A 16,574-nucleotide genomic window follows, 5' to 3' on the forward strand; every position below is an offset into this window, starting at 1 on the left:
GAGGCCCTGGCTCAGCCACATCACATCACCTCTGTTCCCTAGGCTCCCTTCCTGCCCCAGTGTACTTCCAGCCTGCTCCTTCCCCTGCCTGGCCCAGGTCCACAAAGGCAGTCAATGCTGGTCCCAGAGAGGAGATGCCTAGATGCTGCTCTGCAGCTCTGATTCAGAATCAGAACCAGGATCTTGTCACTATTGAGAAATCCTTGCTGGGCTCTAAAACACATCTTTCTTGCTTAAGTTACTTCCTGTGGCTTGAAAACAGGGAGTGGGGGTAGGGAGCAGGCTGGGTGGAGAGGCAACTTCAAGGAGACAGCAGGGGAGGAGAGGACAGGCTGGAGCTGAGCCGGGAGATGGAGACGTGGGGCTGGCCTGGCCAGGGAGAGAAGAGAAGGGCTGTGAAATGATTAAGAAACTCAGGACGGGAATGGGAAGCAAAAGCACCCAGGGATGCGAGTGGCCCAAGGCCAAAGAGTGTGTTGGCAGGAGCCCACCCCCAGGATTCTGACACTCTGCGGGTGAGGAAGGCCAAGGAAGAGGAGGGTGGTGGCTGGCTTTCCTATATAAAGTCTGGAACTGTTCCCTAGGCACAGGGTGGGAGGCTGAGAGGGCCCAGGCTGCCCAGTTCAGTGGAAAGACAGCTCCCCTTCCAGCCAGGGAACACAGTTCATCACAGACGCAGGGGGGCTACTCTCTGCTCCCCCTCTCAGCCTTCCCTCTAGACACATCACTACCCATTTCCTGCTGTGATTTTAAGCGCACATACATGCACACACACACAATCACACAAAGAAAGAGGGAGGGATAAGTGAAACCGACCAGCTGGACTTGGGAACTCATTTCGCAACCTTGCTGCCTGCAGCCTTGAGGGACTTTTATTCCTATCTCCTCCTTCCCCATGAGGGATGGTGCAGGGAAGAAACCCCAGGATCCCTGAGGCCCCCTCCAGAGCATCCCCTCATACACAAAACTTATTTCCCTGAAGGCCTCTATGCGCAGCACAGGATCAGAACCTCCCCTTGCCACACACACCCCTTCCCAGGGCCCCAGTCCTGCAGTCTGCCCTCATTCTTTCTACAGTGGAAACGTACTCAAAGCCATGGGAAGACAGGTCAGAGGAGCACGGCCACGGCAATGCAGGGCTGGGGGTGGGGTGGGTCAGCAGACCTGACTTTCAGTCTTGCCCGGGGGCAGCTTGCAGGGGGTTGGGCAGAGCCTAAGGTTCCTTTAGAGCATGGACAGAGGTGAGGGTCAGAATAAGCAAGCTAGGCCTGGCCCTGGTACTTCTAGGCCTATTGACCCCTCTGGGTCTCAGTTTCCTGAACATCAGTCATTTCTGTATCACTTTCGAAATGCTTGTCAAGGTGATGCACAGCTTGCACTATCATTTACCTACTGTTTCTTTAAGTCAACTCATTTTCCTTATTTTGCCATATCCTAAGTCATCTATGAAATCACAGGTTTGATACACTAGTTATAGGAGTTTCCTAATGGGCATTAAAAAATAAAAATTAACAATAAAAAATGCACATCCATGTACAACCTAAAATCAAGGCAGCCTGCTTTGGGAAAGGCAGTATTAAGAACTGAGGGGCCAGCCTTGGTCCTCCTCAAAGGTCTCCTGGCCCTTGCTACCATGTTCTCCAGTCACAGAATCAGAATCCACAGAGATCTCCCCATGCTGTTAGGACAGTGGCAGAGAGGATGGGGCCTGGGATTACATCCCAGGAGGGAGAAGAAGAGGTGAGGACCCAGCCCCCAAGTGCCCCCAATCCAAGCCAGTAAAAGTCACAGACAGGCAAAGGAGAACTGGCAGCCTGGACTCAGTTAAGGGGGGAAAGTGTGCATGTGCACATGCACACACCTTCCAGAACATGTGAGGACATTGGTAAGAGAGTGTCCCCCAACTCTTGAGTAGAAACAGAGGGAAGGAGCTGGGATCAAGACAGGAAAAAGCAAGAGCTTTGAATCCAAGCTGACTCCACGGGGCCTCTCCTGGAAGACGCACCAACTGAGCATGGCAGGGCCTTGGAAGGGGCCCTCTGAGGGCTCTCGGGACACAGAGCAGGTCTGGCTCACACATGCCCTAGGACCCATGTGAAACAGGCTCACTTCCTGGCCTCCTTCCTTTTTTCTATTCTATTTCTGTTCCCAAAGTTTTCTCTGGGGCAGGCTCCCCTTTCTTCCCACACCAGAAAACGGGCTTCTCTTGGCCTCTCTGCCTCTTGGTCTCTGGGCCCCAGCACCTCTCAGTTGTCAGACTCCTCCCTCCTGCATGGGGCTCCCTCCCAGGGGTGCAATGGAGGTCATGGTCCTAGCCAGGAATGGGATGATTGCAGGGAGGGCTCGCCTAGGGGGCAGAGAGAAAGCAGGAGAAAGCAGCAGCCTTTCTTCTTCATCCCCCTTAGGGAGCTAATTACAGGCCAGCAGCCCACTGCACAGGTGAGTGCCTGGGACAGCCACCCGCACACCAGGACAGGGCACTCAGCCTCTCCTGGGAAGGGGCTGAACTAGGGATGGGGGAGGGTGCTAGGGGAGAGACACTTCCGACATCCTCATCTCAGGGCCCATAATTAGTCTGTGGGATGAGAGCAAAACAATCATCCTCAGGGTGACAGCCAGACATTCAGGCGGCATGGGGAGCGGGGTGGGGGCAGGGCAGGGAGGAGGGACAGAGGCTGGGGCCACAGGAAGCCACTCATCTACCCCACCAGCATTTCTCCCAAGAAACTTGGTCTCCTCCTGCCTCCTGGACTCTGCCCCAGAGGGGCCCAGTGAATCCAGAAGACCGGGAGGCAAGGTTCTGTTTGCCAAGGGAGGGGTACCCGCCTGAGCTTATTTCCTGCTTTACTTTGGGAGGAAGGCAGGAGAGAGGGCCAGGCCAGAGCAAAAGCAGGGAAGTTTCCCATCAGGGCGCCCTCGCCAGCCGCCTACCCTCCCTGAGGCAGGGCCAGGGAGGGAGCTGCCAGAGCTGTTTGCCCAGACAGGCCTGTTGGGTGGGGCAGTCAACAAGGAGCAGGGAGAGGGCAGCCGTCTCCTGGGGTCTCGCCCTGTGCTACCCTATGTGCCATAGGGCTCCCTGATCTGTCCACCCCTCAAGAGCTTAGCCAACCAAGTGTGGCAGCCCCCAGCCAGCATTCCAAGGAAGACATTTCTGATCATAGGTGAGCTGTGGGGACCCACAGCCCAAGGACATCATTGGGATGCTCTGGAGGGGCTGGAGCTGAGGTGTGGACCACACAGTGAGGCCACAGAAGGCGAGGGCTCTCAGAAACCCCTGCTACTCCAGAGCTAAGCCCATCTATCCTCTAGGGATCTCTGCTTCTGAGGGGATAATCACATGGGGACGTAATGAAAGAACTTCAAGATCTTCTATCAGGCCCAAGGTTTGCCATCCTAAAGCTTATGACTTACCTCTGGCTTTCACTCCAATTTATCTGATCTGGACAGGCAAGCTCATACTCATGATGCAGATTAGGAAATCAAAGCAAGGACAGGGAATTCTGATTTACTCAAGATCACAGATCAAGTTACCCTCCCTCCCAGGGGTCAGATCAACCAGGGGCCAGATCTTCCCCTTCAGCCCTGCAGTGCATTTCCTGGAAATGTGATGGTGCCAGATGTTTTGTGTGTTTACGTAACAGTATCTGAGAGGAGCAAGGCTGCTCCAGGCAGTGGGTCCCCATCCCTAGGTACACCTCATCTTCCACCCCTAAGACAGCAAAGTACAGCCCTGGGAAGGGGTTTGAATGGGAACATCCAGGAGGTCTTCAAACACTCCTGTGGCCCCAGGGCTCTCTGCTTCTCCTATAGTCTCATTCACTGCCACAATGTGCCCCCCCAAACAGCTTCAAGACCCACACACTCATCCTGCAGCCATGGGTCCATTCTGGCGATGCCCCCAAGGAAAATGATGGAACATGGAGATAGACCCAGCCAGGCCCTGACCTCTTTGCCCTCAGTCTTAACTTAGCAAGGTTCCCCCAGGCTCCAGGCCTTTTCTTTCCCTTGCCCTGGCTCTTGCTGTGTGGGAAAGCCCCTCTGTGGTCTAATCAACACTCTTCTCTCTGAGAAGGGACAGTCCCTGGTCTCTAGAGATTGACCACTCAATGCCCCCTTAGCCCTCTTCCTCAGCCCTGGGCCAAAAATCAGGAGCCATCTAGAGCTCAGAGAGAGGGAAGGAAGCATAGCCATAACTTTGCCCCTGCTCCAAATAGGTGTCACCTTGTGCAGCCCCCTGCCTTGGCTTCAGTCAAGGGCTTCTTATTTAGACTCTTGCCCCAGACAGGGGTCATCCTGTCTAACTGCCTTTGTCCTGGGCAGGCAGGCGCCAGCTTGCCCGTCTTCCCTCCCTTCCCCTGCTCTCCAAGCTGGGAGCAGACAACTCACGGTGCAGACTGAGGGAGATGTTGATGGTGTGCTCATCCACGAAACCCTTCAGGCCAGGCATGCGGGCACACTTGAGCTGTGTCTGGGCAGCGCTGTCCCCAACATGCACCCAACACACAGTTTCGTTGGTGTAGCTAAAGTCCATGGCTGTGGTCTGCCGTGTACTAGTGGGCGTGATGGTAGACACTTGGGCCCCACTCAGGTATGTAGCCAGGATGTTCTGGGAGTTGGCAATCAGCAGCACAGGGGGCCGGTCTACTGGCTCTGTAGATGAAAGAGTGGGGCCAATGCAGCAAGGGCCTCTAAGACCTCTCAGGCCACTCCCCATTGGGGAGCAACATGGAGGCCACCTACCATTGTGGCCACAAGTGCCCCCACCTACCATTCTTGGCCTTGCAGGAGCGGTTGTCCGGCTGCAGCAGGTACCCTTCCACACAGCCACACGTAAAGGAGCCATCCGTGTTGGTACACAGCTGGCTGCAAGTGCCATACACCGAGCATTCATCAAAGTCTGGGGGGGGGAAGAGCAAGAGCATGTTCATCTCCAATGTAATAAGGACAGGGAAGTGGGTGCCCTCAGATACTACCCGAGCGTGGTGTCCATCCCTACAGCCTCTTTGGAGGACAAGTTGGCAGAATCTATCCCAACAAGAAAGTTGCAAACTTTATCACCTAGCAAGTCCAAACTTGGAACCTACCCTTGAGAAATACCCACACATGTGCACACCATTTCTTGAGTACCTACTACATGTAACTGTCCTAGGCTCTGAGGATACGTCCGTGAATAAAAGAGATTCAAACTGCTGCCCTCATGAAACTTAAATTCTGATAAGAAATGAAATACTGGCATTTCCATAATAAAACAGAGAAGGAAGAGTGGACATTAGAAGTATGTTAGAGGTGAGAGTGTAGTGGAAAAGCGACTGGTGCTGTGGAAAAATATTAAGCAGAGAAAGGAGATAGAAAACTCACGTATGATTGATGTAATTTTAAGGAGAATTTAGAAGCCTGGTGGAAGCAAGTGGGTAGGGCTCACAGTCATGCCCTGAGGCGGCAGGGCAGGCGGCCAGGCCTCCTCTCTTGTACCTTCCGTCTCTTCTTCTTCTACCCCAGCCAGGCCCTGCCGGCGCCCACCTCACATGCACACAAGCACACATACCCACATACCTTTGCAGGTCTTGCCATCTGCCTGTAGCTGAAAGCTATTGTTGCAGTAGCAGGTGGGCCCATTGAGTGTGGGGACACAGTGGTGTTGGCAGCCCAGCTGAGAACACTGTCCTTGGAGCTCTGTATGGGGGCAGGTGACACACACTCAGGCGCCCAGACCTGGCAGCCACACCCAGACCATGACCTTTCCCCTCGGACTCCCGTCAACCCTTCAGAAACCACTTCCAAGGCTTGTAGTTTCAGAGATGGAAGGGGCTTAGGAATCATCTAACATATTTTACAAGTGAGGAAACTGAGGCCCAGGGAGGTTATAAGGCAGACTCAAGGTCCCATAGCCAATTATGGCTTAGAACCCATATCTCCCTGCCAGGCTGCTCTGGTCTCCCTCTGTCTCCATGAAAGAGGGGCTCTGGCAGTTGTGGGGTCAACAGGAAGCGACAACAGTGAGTCTGAGTCCCTTCATATGCCTCTCATCTGCCCTGCCCAGGACCCACAATGCTGGCTTTGGGGCTGATGGTGAGGAGTGGGCATGGAATGGGGTCTTTCCCCTCAGGATCCCAGCTTTGGTCTGGAAGTATCTCTCCAGCCCATCCCTCAAGCTCTAGAGACCTCAGAAAGAAGGTCCGAGATCCAGGTAGAAGATGAGAGGAGGAGCAAAACTGGTTCCCTCAGGACCTTTCTCTAATCTTTTCCTCCTGCCGCTGACCCACTTCCACAGGGGAGACAGAAGGGAATGAGACAGGAGGGGGAAGAGGTGGGAGAGCAGCTGCCCCCCCCCAGACCAGCGACCCAATTAATGGCCTTGCGTGGGGCCAGGCGGCCTGGCCACAAAGACCCCTTTGTCCAGCTGCCTCACACCCCCGCTTCCCCCCACCTAGGAGAGAGAGCTGCCCGAGATGCTAAGACGTTTAGAGGCACTAAGCTTGCCAGGAGGAGCTGGGCTGGGGGGCCAGGCCCTAGTTATTTCTTCTCCTTTCCACCTCTACCCGACAGCCCAAATGTGCTGCCTGTCTGGCCTCTCCCCACAAAGGATGGAGATGGGGGGCGGTATTGTTTGTTCTGGAAAATCTAGAGAATTTCTCTTCTGGATGTACGGCAGGAGGATAAGGAGGCCCAACTTATGTCATATCAGAGCAGAGAGTTCAGACCCTAGGTTCTCTGGGTTTCTTTGTTGTTTTTGATGATGACAAGGTATTCAAAAGGAAGCAAACTGGAACATGTACCATGTGATAAGATGGGATGGGCATGGTAATTAAAGGCCCCTAGGCCTAAGCTCTGCATCCCATCCCTGGAGCTCCAAACAAAAACATGCAAAATCAACCCAAGGAAAGGATAAAAATCTTTCACAAACTCTCTTGCTCCACACTCCCTGGCCTCAGTGAACAGGATCCAGATGTGTCTCCTCCCACAGGCAGATGTTTCTGACATGCATATGAGCAGGAAGCCACCCCCACCCAGGGACCTGCTCAGGCTCCGGAGACCTTGAGCTCAGTAGAAGGGAGAAGTCACTATTCCCTGTTCTCTGCCTTACACGTCTGAGGCTCTGCCTTACCCATGGAATCCTCCCCCATTGCTCACCCATGACCCAGACTCTCCCTGGCCCACAGGGGCCTTTGGGGGAAGAACAGCAGGGCTGGTGACCTGAGCTACAGCAGATGATAGAAAGGGACCTTTCATCCTAACAATCTCTCCTCAGTCTGGATCACCTCCCATCAAACAGCTTCAGAGTGTCTCAAAGATCTGCACTTCCTGGAGGATGGCTTCTGGGGAGCAGGTGAACCAAACTCCACATCCCCACCCCCAGCTTCAATCACAGCATCTACTCTTCCCTATTCACACTCAGATTTCATGTAAGAAACCATTTGAAGAAAGGACCTTACTGTCTACAACAACAAGGTATGAAAATACTGACCCAATGCAAAGCTCTCATTTTACAGGTGGGATACTGGGGTTTGGAGAGAGGTAGTGACCTGTCCAAGAACACGCAGCCAGTGCCCACACTGATCCCCCCAGGGCCGTTGACCAAGCTCTAAGCCCAAAGGCCTACTGATTTGGGCTGCTATCTGGTAGAAAATTTGTGCATGGGAGCCGGACAAGGCCTCATCCCCACTGAAGTTGTGGGGACAGTCCTCGGACGGTGGGCCTCCAGACCCTCACAGGCCCAGCTGAGAACTCATTGCATCCATCTCCTGGGGCAAGAGGAATGAAAGAGCCCTTACCTCGGCAGTGGGGGCCCTCGTCCGAACCATCCATGCAGTCCTGGACCCCGTTGCAGAGGCGGGACATGAGAATACACATCTCGGTGCCCAGGCAATTATGTTCATTTGGTTGACATCGCTGGGTTTTACTCTGTGGACCTGGGGGCAGATGGGGAGGCCACCATGAACAAGCTGGCTATACTGGCTGTCTGGCCAATTGTTCACCAGGAGCGGGGATGAGGACACCAAGACTGGGGTTTCAGATACCCGCATTTCTTAGATATCAGGGGGCCTCAGGGGCTGTTAGATTTTTCCACCTAGAGCCCTTTGTCATCATTCCCAACATTAGCCATACACCTGGGAGCAGCCAGACAGAGGGGAGAGCTAGGCCTTCAGTACAGTCCACTCCCCACATGCCGGATACCTATGGACCCCAACACCTCCACATTGTATACTCAAGAGACGGGCTAAGATTTAGAGGTGAAAGGTTTTGATGAGCTGAGGAAAGCAGAGTTCAGGGCAGAGAGGCTCAAATGTTAAAGAACACTTTCTTCCCATAGCTCCCTAGGGCACAGAGCTGGGGCTGAAAGCCAGACCAAGGTTTCTGGAGCTGCACCGTCCAACACATAGCCATAGCCATATGTGGCTATTGAGCACCTGGAATGTGACTAGTTCAAACTGTAAGTATAAAATACACATTGGCTTTAAAGACTTAAGTTTTTTAAAATTTTGTTTATTTTTTTTTTTTTGAGAGAGAAAGAGCACATGAGTGGGGGAGAAGGGCAGAGGGAGAGAGAAAGAATCTTAAGCAGGCTCTGTGCTCAGCATGGAGCTCGACACAGGGCTCAGTCCCATGACCTGGAGATCTGACCTGAACTGAAATCAAGAGTCAGACACTCAACCAACTGAGCTACCCAGGCGCCCCTGGCTTTAAAAACTTAATACCAAAAAAATATTTTTTTTAAATAAAGACTTAATACCACATACACACAAAAGAATGCAAAATATCTCACTACTAATATTATATGATTAATATACAGAAATAATATTTCAGATGCATTGGGTAATATAAAATTAAAATTTACTTCACTTAACTACTCTTACCTCTTTTTTTAAAATTTTGTTTATGTCTTTATTTTGAGAGAGAGACTGAGAGCAAGCAGAGGAGGGGCAGAGAGAGAGGGAGACACAAAATCAGAAGCAGGCTCCAGGCTCTGAGCTGTCAGCACAGAGCCCGACATGGGGCTTGAACCCACGAACCACGAGATCATGACCTGAGCTGAAGTTGGACACTCAACCGACTGAGCCACCCAGGCGCCCCTACTCTTACCTCTTTTAATGTGGCAACAGAAAATTTCAACAACTGCATAAGTGGCTTGCATTATATATCTATTGGATGGTACCACTCTAGATGCCCAACCCCAGAGCAGGCTGCCTAGTGGAAGCATTTGTGAAGCATCAAGGGTTGTGGCCCACTGATGATGTCTCTGGTACTTCCTTTGTTGCCCAGGAAGATGGGCCAGGGCGAGAAGGGTAGAGCTCCTCAGGGAATCCTAAGGAGGCCACCCAGGTTAGGATGCTGGCTGAGCCCGTGGGCTGGGAGACAGACCAGAGCACACTGGCTCCCATGTCTGGACAGGGCATGTGGGAGTGTCTGAGTGTGAGTACATCTATCCATGTGTGCCTGGGGAGGAGTACGCGTACACAGGTGAGGGAGGGGAGGAGCGAGGAGCGTGGAGTGAGGGTGTGTCTGCACGTCTCTGTGTGCTGGTGCTTCTGGCCTCAGTCTGTGCATTTCCATGGCCTTCTGGAGTGAGTCTGGGTTTTTATGTGAGTATCTGGGGGCTTCTGTATCCCTGTTCGAGAGTGTTGACTCTGTGTTGCTATAAGAACATGTCTGTGCTGACATCTGCCCTGGTGTGGGGTGGGGGGAGGGACGTATCAGGGCCCAGAATATGACAGGTCTGGGGGGGGGATATATGAGTGGGAGCAGTGTGGGGATGTGTATTAGATGGAGTTTGCGTCAAACTGAAGGAAGATCTAGCCCCTCTCCATGGATTTCATTACTTCCACATCGAGCATCAAGGTAAAAAAGTGTAGGGCATAAAGGTGGCATCAGACAAGAAGAATCTTCAGGCTGAACTCCCCTCACCATAGAAACACTTAAAGAATATCCTCAGCCCCACCCTCGAGGGAAGGATATAGGGAAGAGACAGAGAAGTGGTGGCTCCCTTTCTGGCCCTAAAATTACTCCTGAGCATTGTGGGTGAGCGTATAGGGAGGGGGCAGGGGAGGGAGCTGGAGCAAGATAAACTTGGGAGAGAGAAAAGGGACAGGCCCAGGAAAGCAGGGTCTCCTTGACCCTGACCCAGATTAGCCAAGCAGGGAAAGGCTGAAGGTGGAGACCCCAGGACTCTGCCAGCTGCCCAGGACTCTAGGGTCCTGCCAGCAAGTCCTCCACCCCCCACTGGCAGGGTAAAGCTGGGTGCGGACCTTTCTCCCAGTTTAAACAGCTGCCTCTGATTACACCACTTACTGGGGCAGGGGAAGGCGGGGGTGGCGGGAAACGCACTGGGGTGGGGCTTCTGGTACAGAGACTGAGCAAGAGCCAGTGGCCTTTGGCCTGGGAACCTGAGGACAGGAAGAGGACATGGCAAGACCTGGGGTCACTTATCAAGAGTCAGAAGTCTCAGAGGTGGGAAGAAGGGGACTGAGCAAGAAGGGAAGGGAAGCCAGGTTCTCTCCTTCCAGCAAAGCTGGATGACAGAGTCTCTGGCAGGCTTGGGGGTGCAGCAGCTAAGGGAGCAATCAGATGTGTCATTCTGAGCACATCACACACCGTGCCGGGCACTCAGAAGAGGGGGAGAGGATAGTTTTAGCTGTGTCATAGACAAACAATCACAGAGCAAGGTCCACACCAGGCTAGAGATCAGTTGTTCTTATCCCATACTTCCTGAGCCAAAAGGAAAAGGAGTTTGGGGAAAGGGATCAGAAAAAGTACTTACAAATCTCAGGGGCCTCATCAGATCCGTCTGGGCAGTCCCTCTCGCCATCACACCGCCAGCCCTTGGAGATGCAGGTGATCTGGTCTCTGCAGGCAAACTGCTTGGGGCTACAAGTCTTAGGGGCTAGAAGTAAGGAAAGAAAACAAGGGTATAAACGAAAGGTGGAGGCCAACTTTATGGCTTTACAGTCCCTAGAGCTCCTCCTCCTTCCCCAGCATCAGTCCCATGTGGCCCAGACCCTGAGCTATAGTCAGATACTTAGGGCAGCAGGTGGCTGTGGGCCACTCTGGGAATGCCATGTACCTGTGGGGGTGGGGGGGAAGGGAAGGATGCAGGGAACGTATTTTACAGCCGGTCCACCCCATCCCAGATGCTGCCTGTCCAATGTGCCTCTTCAGTTCTCAGGGTCAAAGTCCTTGCTGTTCTGCATCACTCTGGTCAGACACCAGCAGCCCCAGCTTTGCTGACCAAGAGTGATGGAGGATGGATCAGGCATTTAGGCCTTTGATGGTTTTTTTCTCTTTATCTTTCTCTCCCACCCACTAGAAGCTGAGAACTGTTTTTTCTTTTTTCTTTCTTTTTTTTTTTTTTTTTTTTTTTTGAGTAAGCTCTATGCCCATTGTGGGGCTTGAACTCACCACCCTGAGATGAAGAGTCCCATGCTCTACCCATCGAGCCAGTCAGGCACCCTAAGAGCTGCTCTTTTCTAACCTCTCTGTTCAGTCTGCCTTCTGTGGCCCTCCTAGTCCCTGAAACCCATCATCTTGCCCATCTCCAGCTCCTAACCACCCAGTCCCAGACAGGAAGTGGTGGGGGGTACACTTGGCACAGTGATGGCGTGGAGACTATATCAGCAGAAATTGAGGAGGGCAAGCAGGGCACGGTGGGGAGTCTTCCTTCCACCTCCATTCTCTAAAAACACGGCTCCCCTTGTTGGTTAAACCTCAAGGAGGACTTTCAGTAGACGTCGTCCGAGATAACAGACACGATGACAGCGCAGGATGCCACAGCTGGAGAGCAGCAGCAGGAGGATGACTGGGAGCTGATTGAAGCCCAGCTAACTTGTAAAGTAACCACATCCAGGACCTCTCTGCCCTGTCCTTCACCCCTTCTTAACCTTCCTCTGCTCCTGCCCCGATTTCTTAACCTCATTCTCCAAGGAGAAATTAAGAATGGTAACACTAACTCTTATTGTGGGCTCAGTATGTGCGGGAACTGTAGTCAACCAGTTCTTTCCAGGTATCATCTCATTTAATCCTCTCTATAACATGACAGAATAGGTACTACTAATACCATCACTCAAAGATGAGGAAGGCAAGCCCCAGAGAAGGTGGGGTCACATAGCAGGCAAGTGACAAAACCAGGACTCAAACCAGTTGAGCCAACACTAAGCTTTCAACCAGTACAGTCCATATCAGCCTCCCAGCTCCCACGGAGAGATCCTCAGGAGCTGTTCCTTCCAACCTCGTCACCATGTCCTCCACGGGAAGAAAAGTCCCCTGCTCTCCCTCATCCCCACCCAGGGCTGGGTTCCTGGTCTCCCAGCCCATCATCGTCTTTTCCTTGGCCTGTTGTAAATTCCATCTCTATTCAGCTGGCATGCATTGAAGACCAGCCTGGGGTGCCAAGGAAGAGTGAGATGTCCCCTTGGGAGCCCCAGTCCCCCTACGAAGACTGCTGTACAAAACTAACTCAAATGCAGGGCAGAAAGAGCTCAGGGCTGGGACGGAGTATAAATAAAGTATGTCAGGGCTCTGAGCAGGAAGGGATAGAGTCTGAGGAGGGCCACACAGAGACGATGTCCTCCCTCCCTAACCCCCATCTCTGGCAGAAGGGACGGCACCCAGGCCCCCAGCCAGGATGAGAGCCGAGTTCAGGAAACACATCAAGGATGGCCTGGCCAGGCTCCCCCACCCGCGGCGTCCCCCTCCCCTACCTCCCACCCTGAGCAGGGAATAAAGGCCCCTTGAGGAGGTGGATAATGCTGAGTTCATTGCCCCACTGGGCCAGCTGTGAGGTCTTCCCGGGGAAACAGCCCGCCAGCCTAGTTAGCATGCCGGAGACCAGTCCTCTTCCCCTGGCCAGCCGAGACTGGCTGGGGGTGGGTACAAGGGGCTGGAATGGGACTAGAGAGGCAGATGGGCTGTTTGGAGCCCAGAAATGGCCCCCATGCCACCCCCACCCCTTCACATGGACTTAGTCCACGCCCCCACTCCTCCTCAAGGCAGAACTCACAGCCCCCTGAGGTCACTGGTTGGCCACTCCAACCTCCCCTCCATTCCATGTCCCAGCCACGATCCCCCCCTCTATTGGCCCTCACTTTGCCCCCACCCCCATTTTTGGCCTGAACTCGGCAGAGGAAACAGCAGCTGGCAAACTCAGAAAGCTGGAATGAGAGAGATTCACAAACCAGATGTGCTCTTGTGGGGGGGTGTGGGGGATGGGGGAGAGAAAAGAAGAAGAGCACTCAGGGCCCCTGTCCCATTGCAGCACCTCTTGGGGCCGGGGCAGAGGGACCTGGGGGCGCTGCACTGCTCCCAAGGGACCAGGCAGCACAAGGATCTTGGAGAGATATGTGAAAGCACTTCCTTCCTGTCAGGGATGGTGCAGAAAGCCCCAGGAATCTGGAGTTTGAAAGCTGAGGCCTGTCTTTGATTTCCTTCAGGGGGAGTGGGGAGGAAAGAAACAAATAACCTACTTTGGGGCAGTCTACATAGCCAAGAGAAGCCTCCCTCGGAGGTGGGAGGGAGCTGCAGTGGGGGTGGGGTAGGGCACTTGTAATCTGCTTAGAACTGCCAGCCAACCCCACTCCCCTCAGCTGAGCCTTATGCATCTGACACTAGCACCCACAAAACCCACCCGCCACTTAGGTGAGGGAACAACATGGCCTATGTTCAGGAGCAACCACCAGCCTCCCCTGCCTCCCACCCCCTTCAGGAGAACTGGGGCTTCCTAATGATAGGCGCTAACTAACACTTTTCAACATGGTCACTACTCGTCAGCCATTGACCTGAAACACTTTGTTCATGTTAATTCATTTAGATCCTCAAAACTCTGGGAGGTGGGTACTATTGTAATCCCCATCGTACAGATGAGGAAACTGAGGCACGGAGCGATGAGTAACTGAACAGGTGGTTTCCTCACTGACCATGATAATGGAGCCAGATGAAAAAAGATGAAGAAAAGGAAACAGCAGGGGGAATATTTCTGTCCTCTGGCACATGGAGTGGGGAAAGAGATTATAGGGGGTGGCAGTGACCTTCAGGGCTCCACAGAGAGGAGGGGGTGGTGGAGGAGGTGAAGCAGGACAAGAACAGAACAGAGAGGGAAGACAGAGGAAGGAAGAGAGGACTGGAGAGGGAGGAGAGTGAGTGAGGTTGCAGCAAGAACGCCAGGACACAGGGGCCGTCTGTTCTCAGCTTTGCCTGGAGATGAATGTGACCGCCATGCTAACTCTGGCCAATACCCCTGCCCCCCCTCAAACCCAGGCACCCAGCCCAGCCATGGCCCCCAGGGCCACCAAGCTGGAGCCAGGACAGGAGGTGTAGGCTTGGGTGTGTGTCCAGACACAACACGGACCCCACTGCCCTGCTTGAGCCTTGGCTGTTGTCCTCTGTCCCATTCTGGGACCTTGGGGGTGGGGTGGGGAAGGGGGGCAAGAGTGCCTGGCCAGAGAAGAGAGGATGACAGGAAAGAACAAATCTTGAGGGAGTCTTCTCCAGAGGAGGAGACCCATCCACTGATTCCCTTAGGAGCAAGGAGGGTGAGGAAGGGAGCTGCGACCTCAGATGGCGCTTCCTAAAAGACCAGGAGACTTGAGGCCAGGAAAGCATGAAGGAGACCCTTGAGGCCCTTTTCAAGAGCAGACACAGCAGAGGGAGAGATAGGCCATGTTAGCCGGAGGATATTTTCTAAAGGGAACCACATGAGATATCCACGGAAAGGAGGAGCCAGGGGGTGGCCAGGGCCTGGGGGCAGAGCCTGCAGGAATCTAAACTTTCAAACATAGGGGAGTGGGGCAGCAGGGCCTCTCAGACCCAAACCAAGAGCTTTTCACTGAATTTTATGTATTTTGGGTGTTACCCGGTGGCTCCTTCCCGCAGCTCAGTGAGGCTCAGACACATTTTTGTCATTCCTGAGTCTGGGCCTCTGCTTTGCGGCCTGGACAGACGTACAGAGGATGGCTTGGACTGCCAGAGGAGGGGAAGGGTCTCCCCCTCCATCCTGAGTCAATATTGACTCAGCAGGACATTAGCCTGACCAGTGACCTCACTGCCATCTTTTCTTTTCCCTACAAGCAAAATTCAACCCCTTGAATGCCCCCAGAGGTCATCATATCTCTCACCAGGCCTTTATAAGCCCTCTCGACCTAGCCCGCCAACACACACACATGGCTTATGCCCAGCTGAAGGAAAAGCTCTAAGCTCCTGACCCGTTCCCCACACTTTTCTCCAGTTCTCAGGTCATGAGGAAGTTCTGTCAGAAGTCTAACTTCCCCCTTTCCTTCTGAAATATCTCCTTTCCCCTGTTAACTCAGCCCACAAAGGGTATCAAGTTCCCTTCCTCCAGAAACATTCTCTCCAAAATCCATTCCTAAAAGTAGTGGAGGGGGAAAATGAGAGAAGAATTTGAGGAAAGTACAGGAGGAACTGAAGAACTGGACATTCCGACTCTGACCTGGGAGGTGAAGCATGCTTCTAAAATGGCAAGGCGGGAAACAGAGCATCTGGGAAAGCCTAGAAGAGATGCCCATTTCCGGGGAGTTTTGAGGATACCAACAGGCCTGGATGGTGGTGGATGGAGACAGGCAGAGACAAATCAAGCAATGGAGACTAAAAGAGATAGAGAATACCACAAAGGGTGGGCAACCAGAGAGAGATGAACCAGGAGGATGAGAGACAGAGGTTCAGAGAGGCCAAGAGAGCACACACCTATGACAGCAGACAGAGGAAAAATAGACAGGAAGGGGTCTCAGCCCAGAGGTTGCCAATGGCACAGTTGTCTTAGGATGCACCCAGAAAACAACAAGCCCCCAAGACTCAGAGTAGAGTGGGGGTAGCATATATCCTGACTCATGGAGACAGAGTCCCTGCCGTAGCAGTGTCTGCCCCAAGGGATACCCAGAACAAGGGTTAGGGTATTCCCACAGGATAGGGAGGTATGGGAAGAAGACTGGAGCTCTTCAACCAGGGAAGCCAAGGCCCGGGAGAGACTCATCTCCCTGGAGGGAGCAAGAGACAAACACCTCTCCCCACCCCACCATCCTGGGGAGTTTTTACACTAGTGCCTGGGGCCACTGCACCGGAAGCACTCCAAAGCCAACTGCTTCCTTCCCCAAACAATGCAGGATCTTGCTAACTGGGTTGAAATCTGGGACTGAACACAGTGGGGTGGGAATAAATTCTCCAAATGTTCACATGGGCATCCAGCTCCACCAGGTCAAGGACCCTTGCATGGCCCCAGTCAGCTGCACCCAGATTCCCCAGGGGCAGTGAGCCCACCACACAGAGCCAGAAGGCTTGAATGCCAGACTGTCCACACAGCGGGGGGACCCTGACAAGAGACTACTGAGGGGCAATATGCCCTAGGCCTGGGGTTCTGATGTGCAAAGGCTAAGACTGCAGCAGGAGGAAAGAAAGCTTGACTTGAGCAAAGAAGGCTACCTAAAGGAGGGAGTTTTGAAGAGTTGGGTGGGTTTGGATAGGATCCAGCTCTAGCAAGGACCCCAGTTGACATCCTTAAGAGGTTCAGTGACAGTGGAGAGGTTGGAGGTAATAAATAAATAAATAAATAAATAAATAAATAAATAAACAAATAA

The 16,574-nt window shown here is 53.1% G+C and overlaps 1 protein-coding gene and 1 long non-coding RNA gene across 10 annotated transcripts in view; one reads left to right on the forward strand and one right to left on the reverse strand.

Annotated features, from left to right (window-relative positions):
- LRP1 (LDL receptor related protein 1) overlaps nucleotides 1–16,574 on the reverse strand; it is an 80,280-nt gene that overhangs the window by 60,407 nt on the left and 3,299 nt on the right. For both annotated transcript variants that reach the window (XM_029954413.1, XM_029954416.1), the window contains exons 2-6: nucleotides 10,757–10,879; nucleotides 7,773–7,910; nucleotides 5,554–5,673; nucleotides 4,769–4,897; nucleotides 4,387–4,650 (exon numbers count right to left, since the gene is read on the reverse strand). In XM_029954413.1, coding sequence (XP_029810273.1) covers nucleotides 4,387–4,650; nucleotides 4,769–4,897; nucleotides 5,554–5,673; nucleotides 7,773–7,910; nucleotides 10,757–10,879 — 774 coding nt within the window. The remainder of the gene's footprint in view (nucleotides 1–4,386; nucleotides 4,651–4,768; nucleotides 4,898–5,553; nucleotides 5,674–7,772; nucleotides 7,911–10,756; nucleotides 10,880–16,574) is intronic.
- The window catches only part of LOC115304287, a 33,171-nt gene that overhangs the window by 3,605 nt on the left and 12,992 nt on the right, over nucleotides 1–16,574 (forward strand). For 6 of the 8 annotated variants that reach the window (XR_003914368.1, XR_003914362.1, XR_003914366.1 and 3 more), the window contains exons 3-4: nucleotides 7,250–7,449; nucleotides 8,312–8,431. This is a non-coding gene — a long non-coding RNA (uncharacterized LOC115304287). Of the gene's footprint in view, nucleotides 1–7,249; nucleotides 7,450–8,311; nucleotides 8,432–8,893; nucleotides 8,934–11,705; nucleotides 11,942–16,574 lie in introns of those variants that run through there. The other 2 variants (XR_003914365.1, XR_003914364.1) reach the window with 2 other exon arrangements.

This window comes from Suricata suricatta, chromosome 10 (genome assembly GCF_006229205.1).
Source record: "Suricata suricatta isolate VVHF042 chromosome 10, meerkat_22Aug2017_6uvM2_HiC, whole genome shotgun sequence".
Lineage (NCBI taxonomy): Eukaryota > Metazoa > Chordata > Mammalia > Carnivora > Herpestidae > Suricata > Suricata suricatta.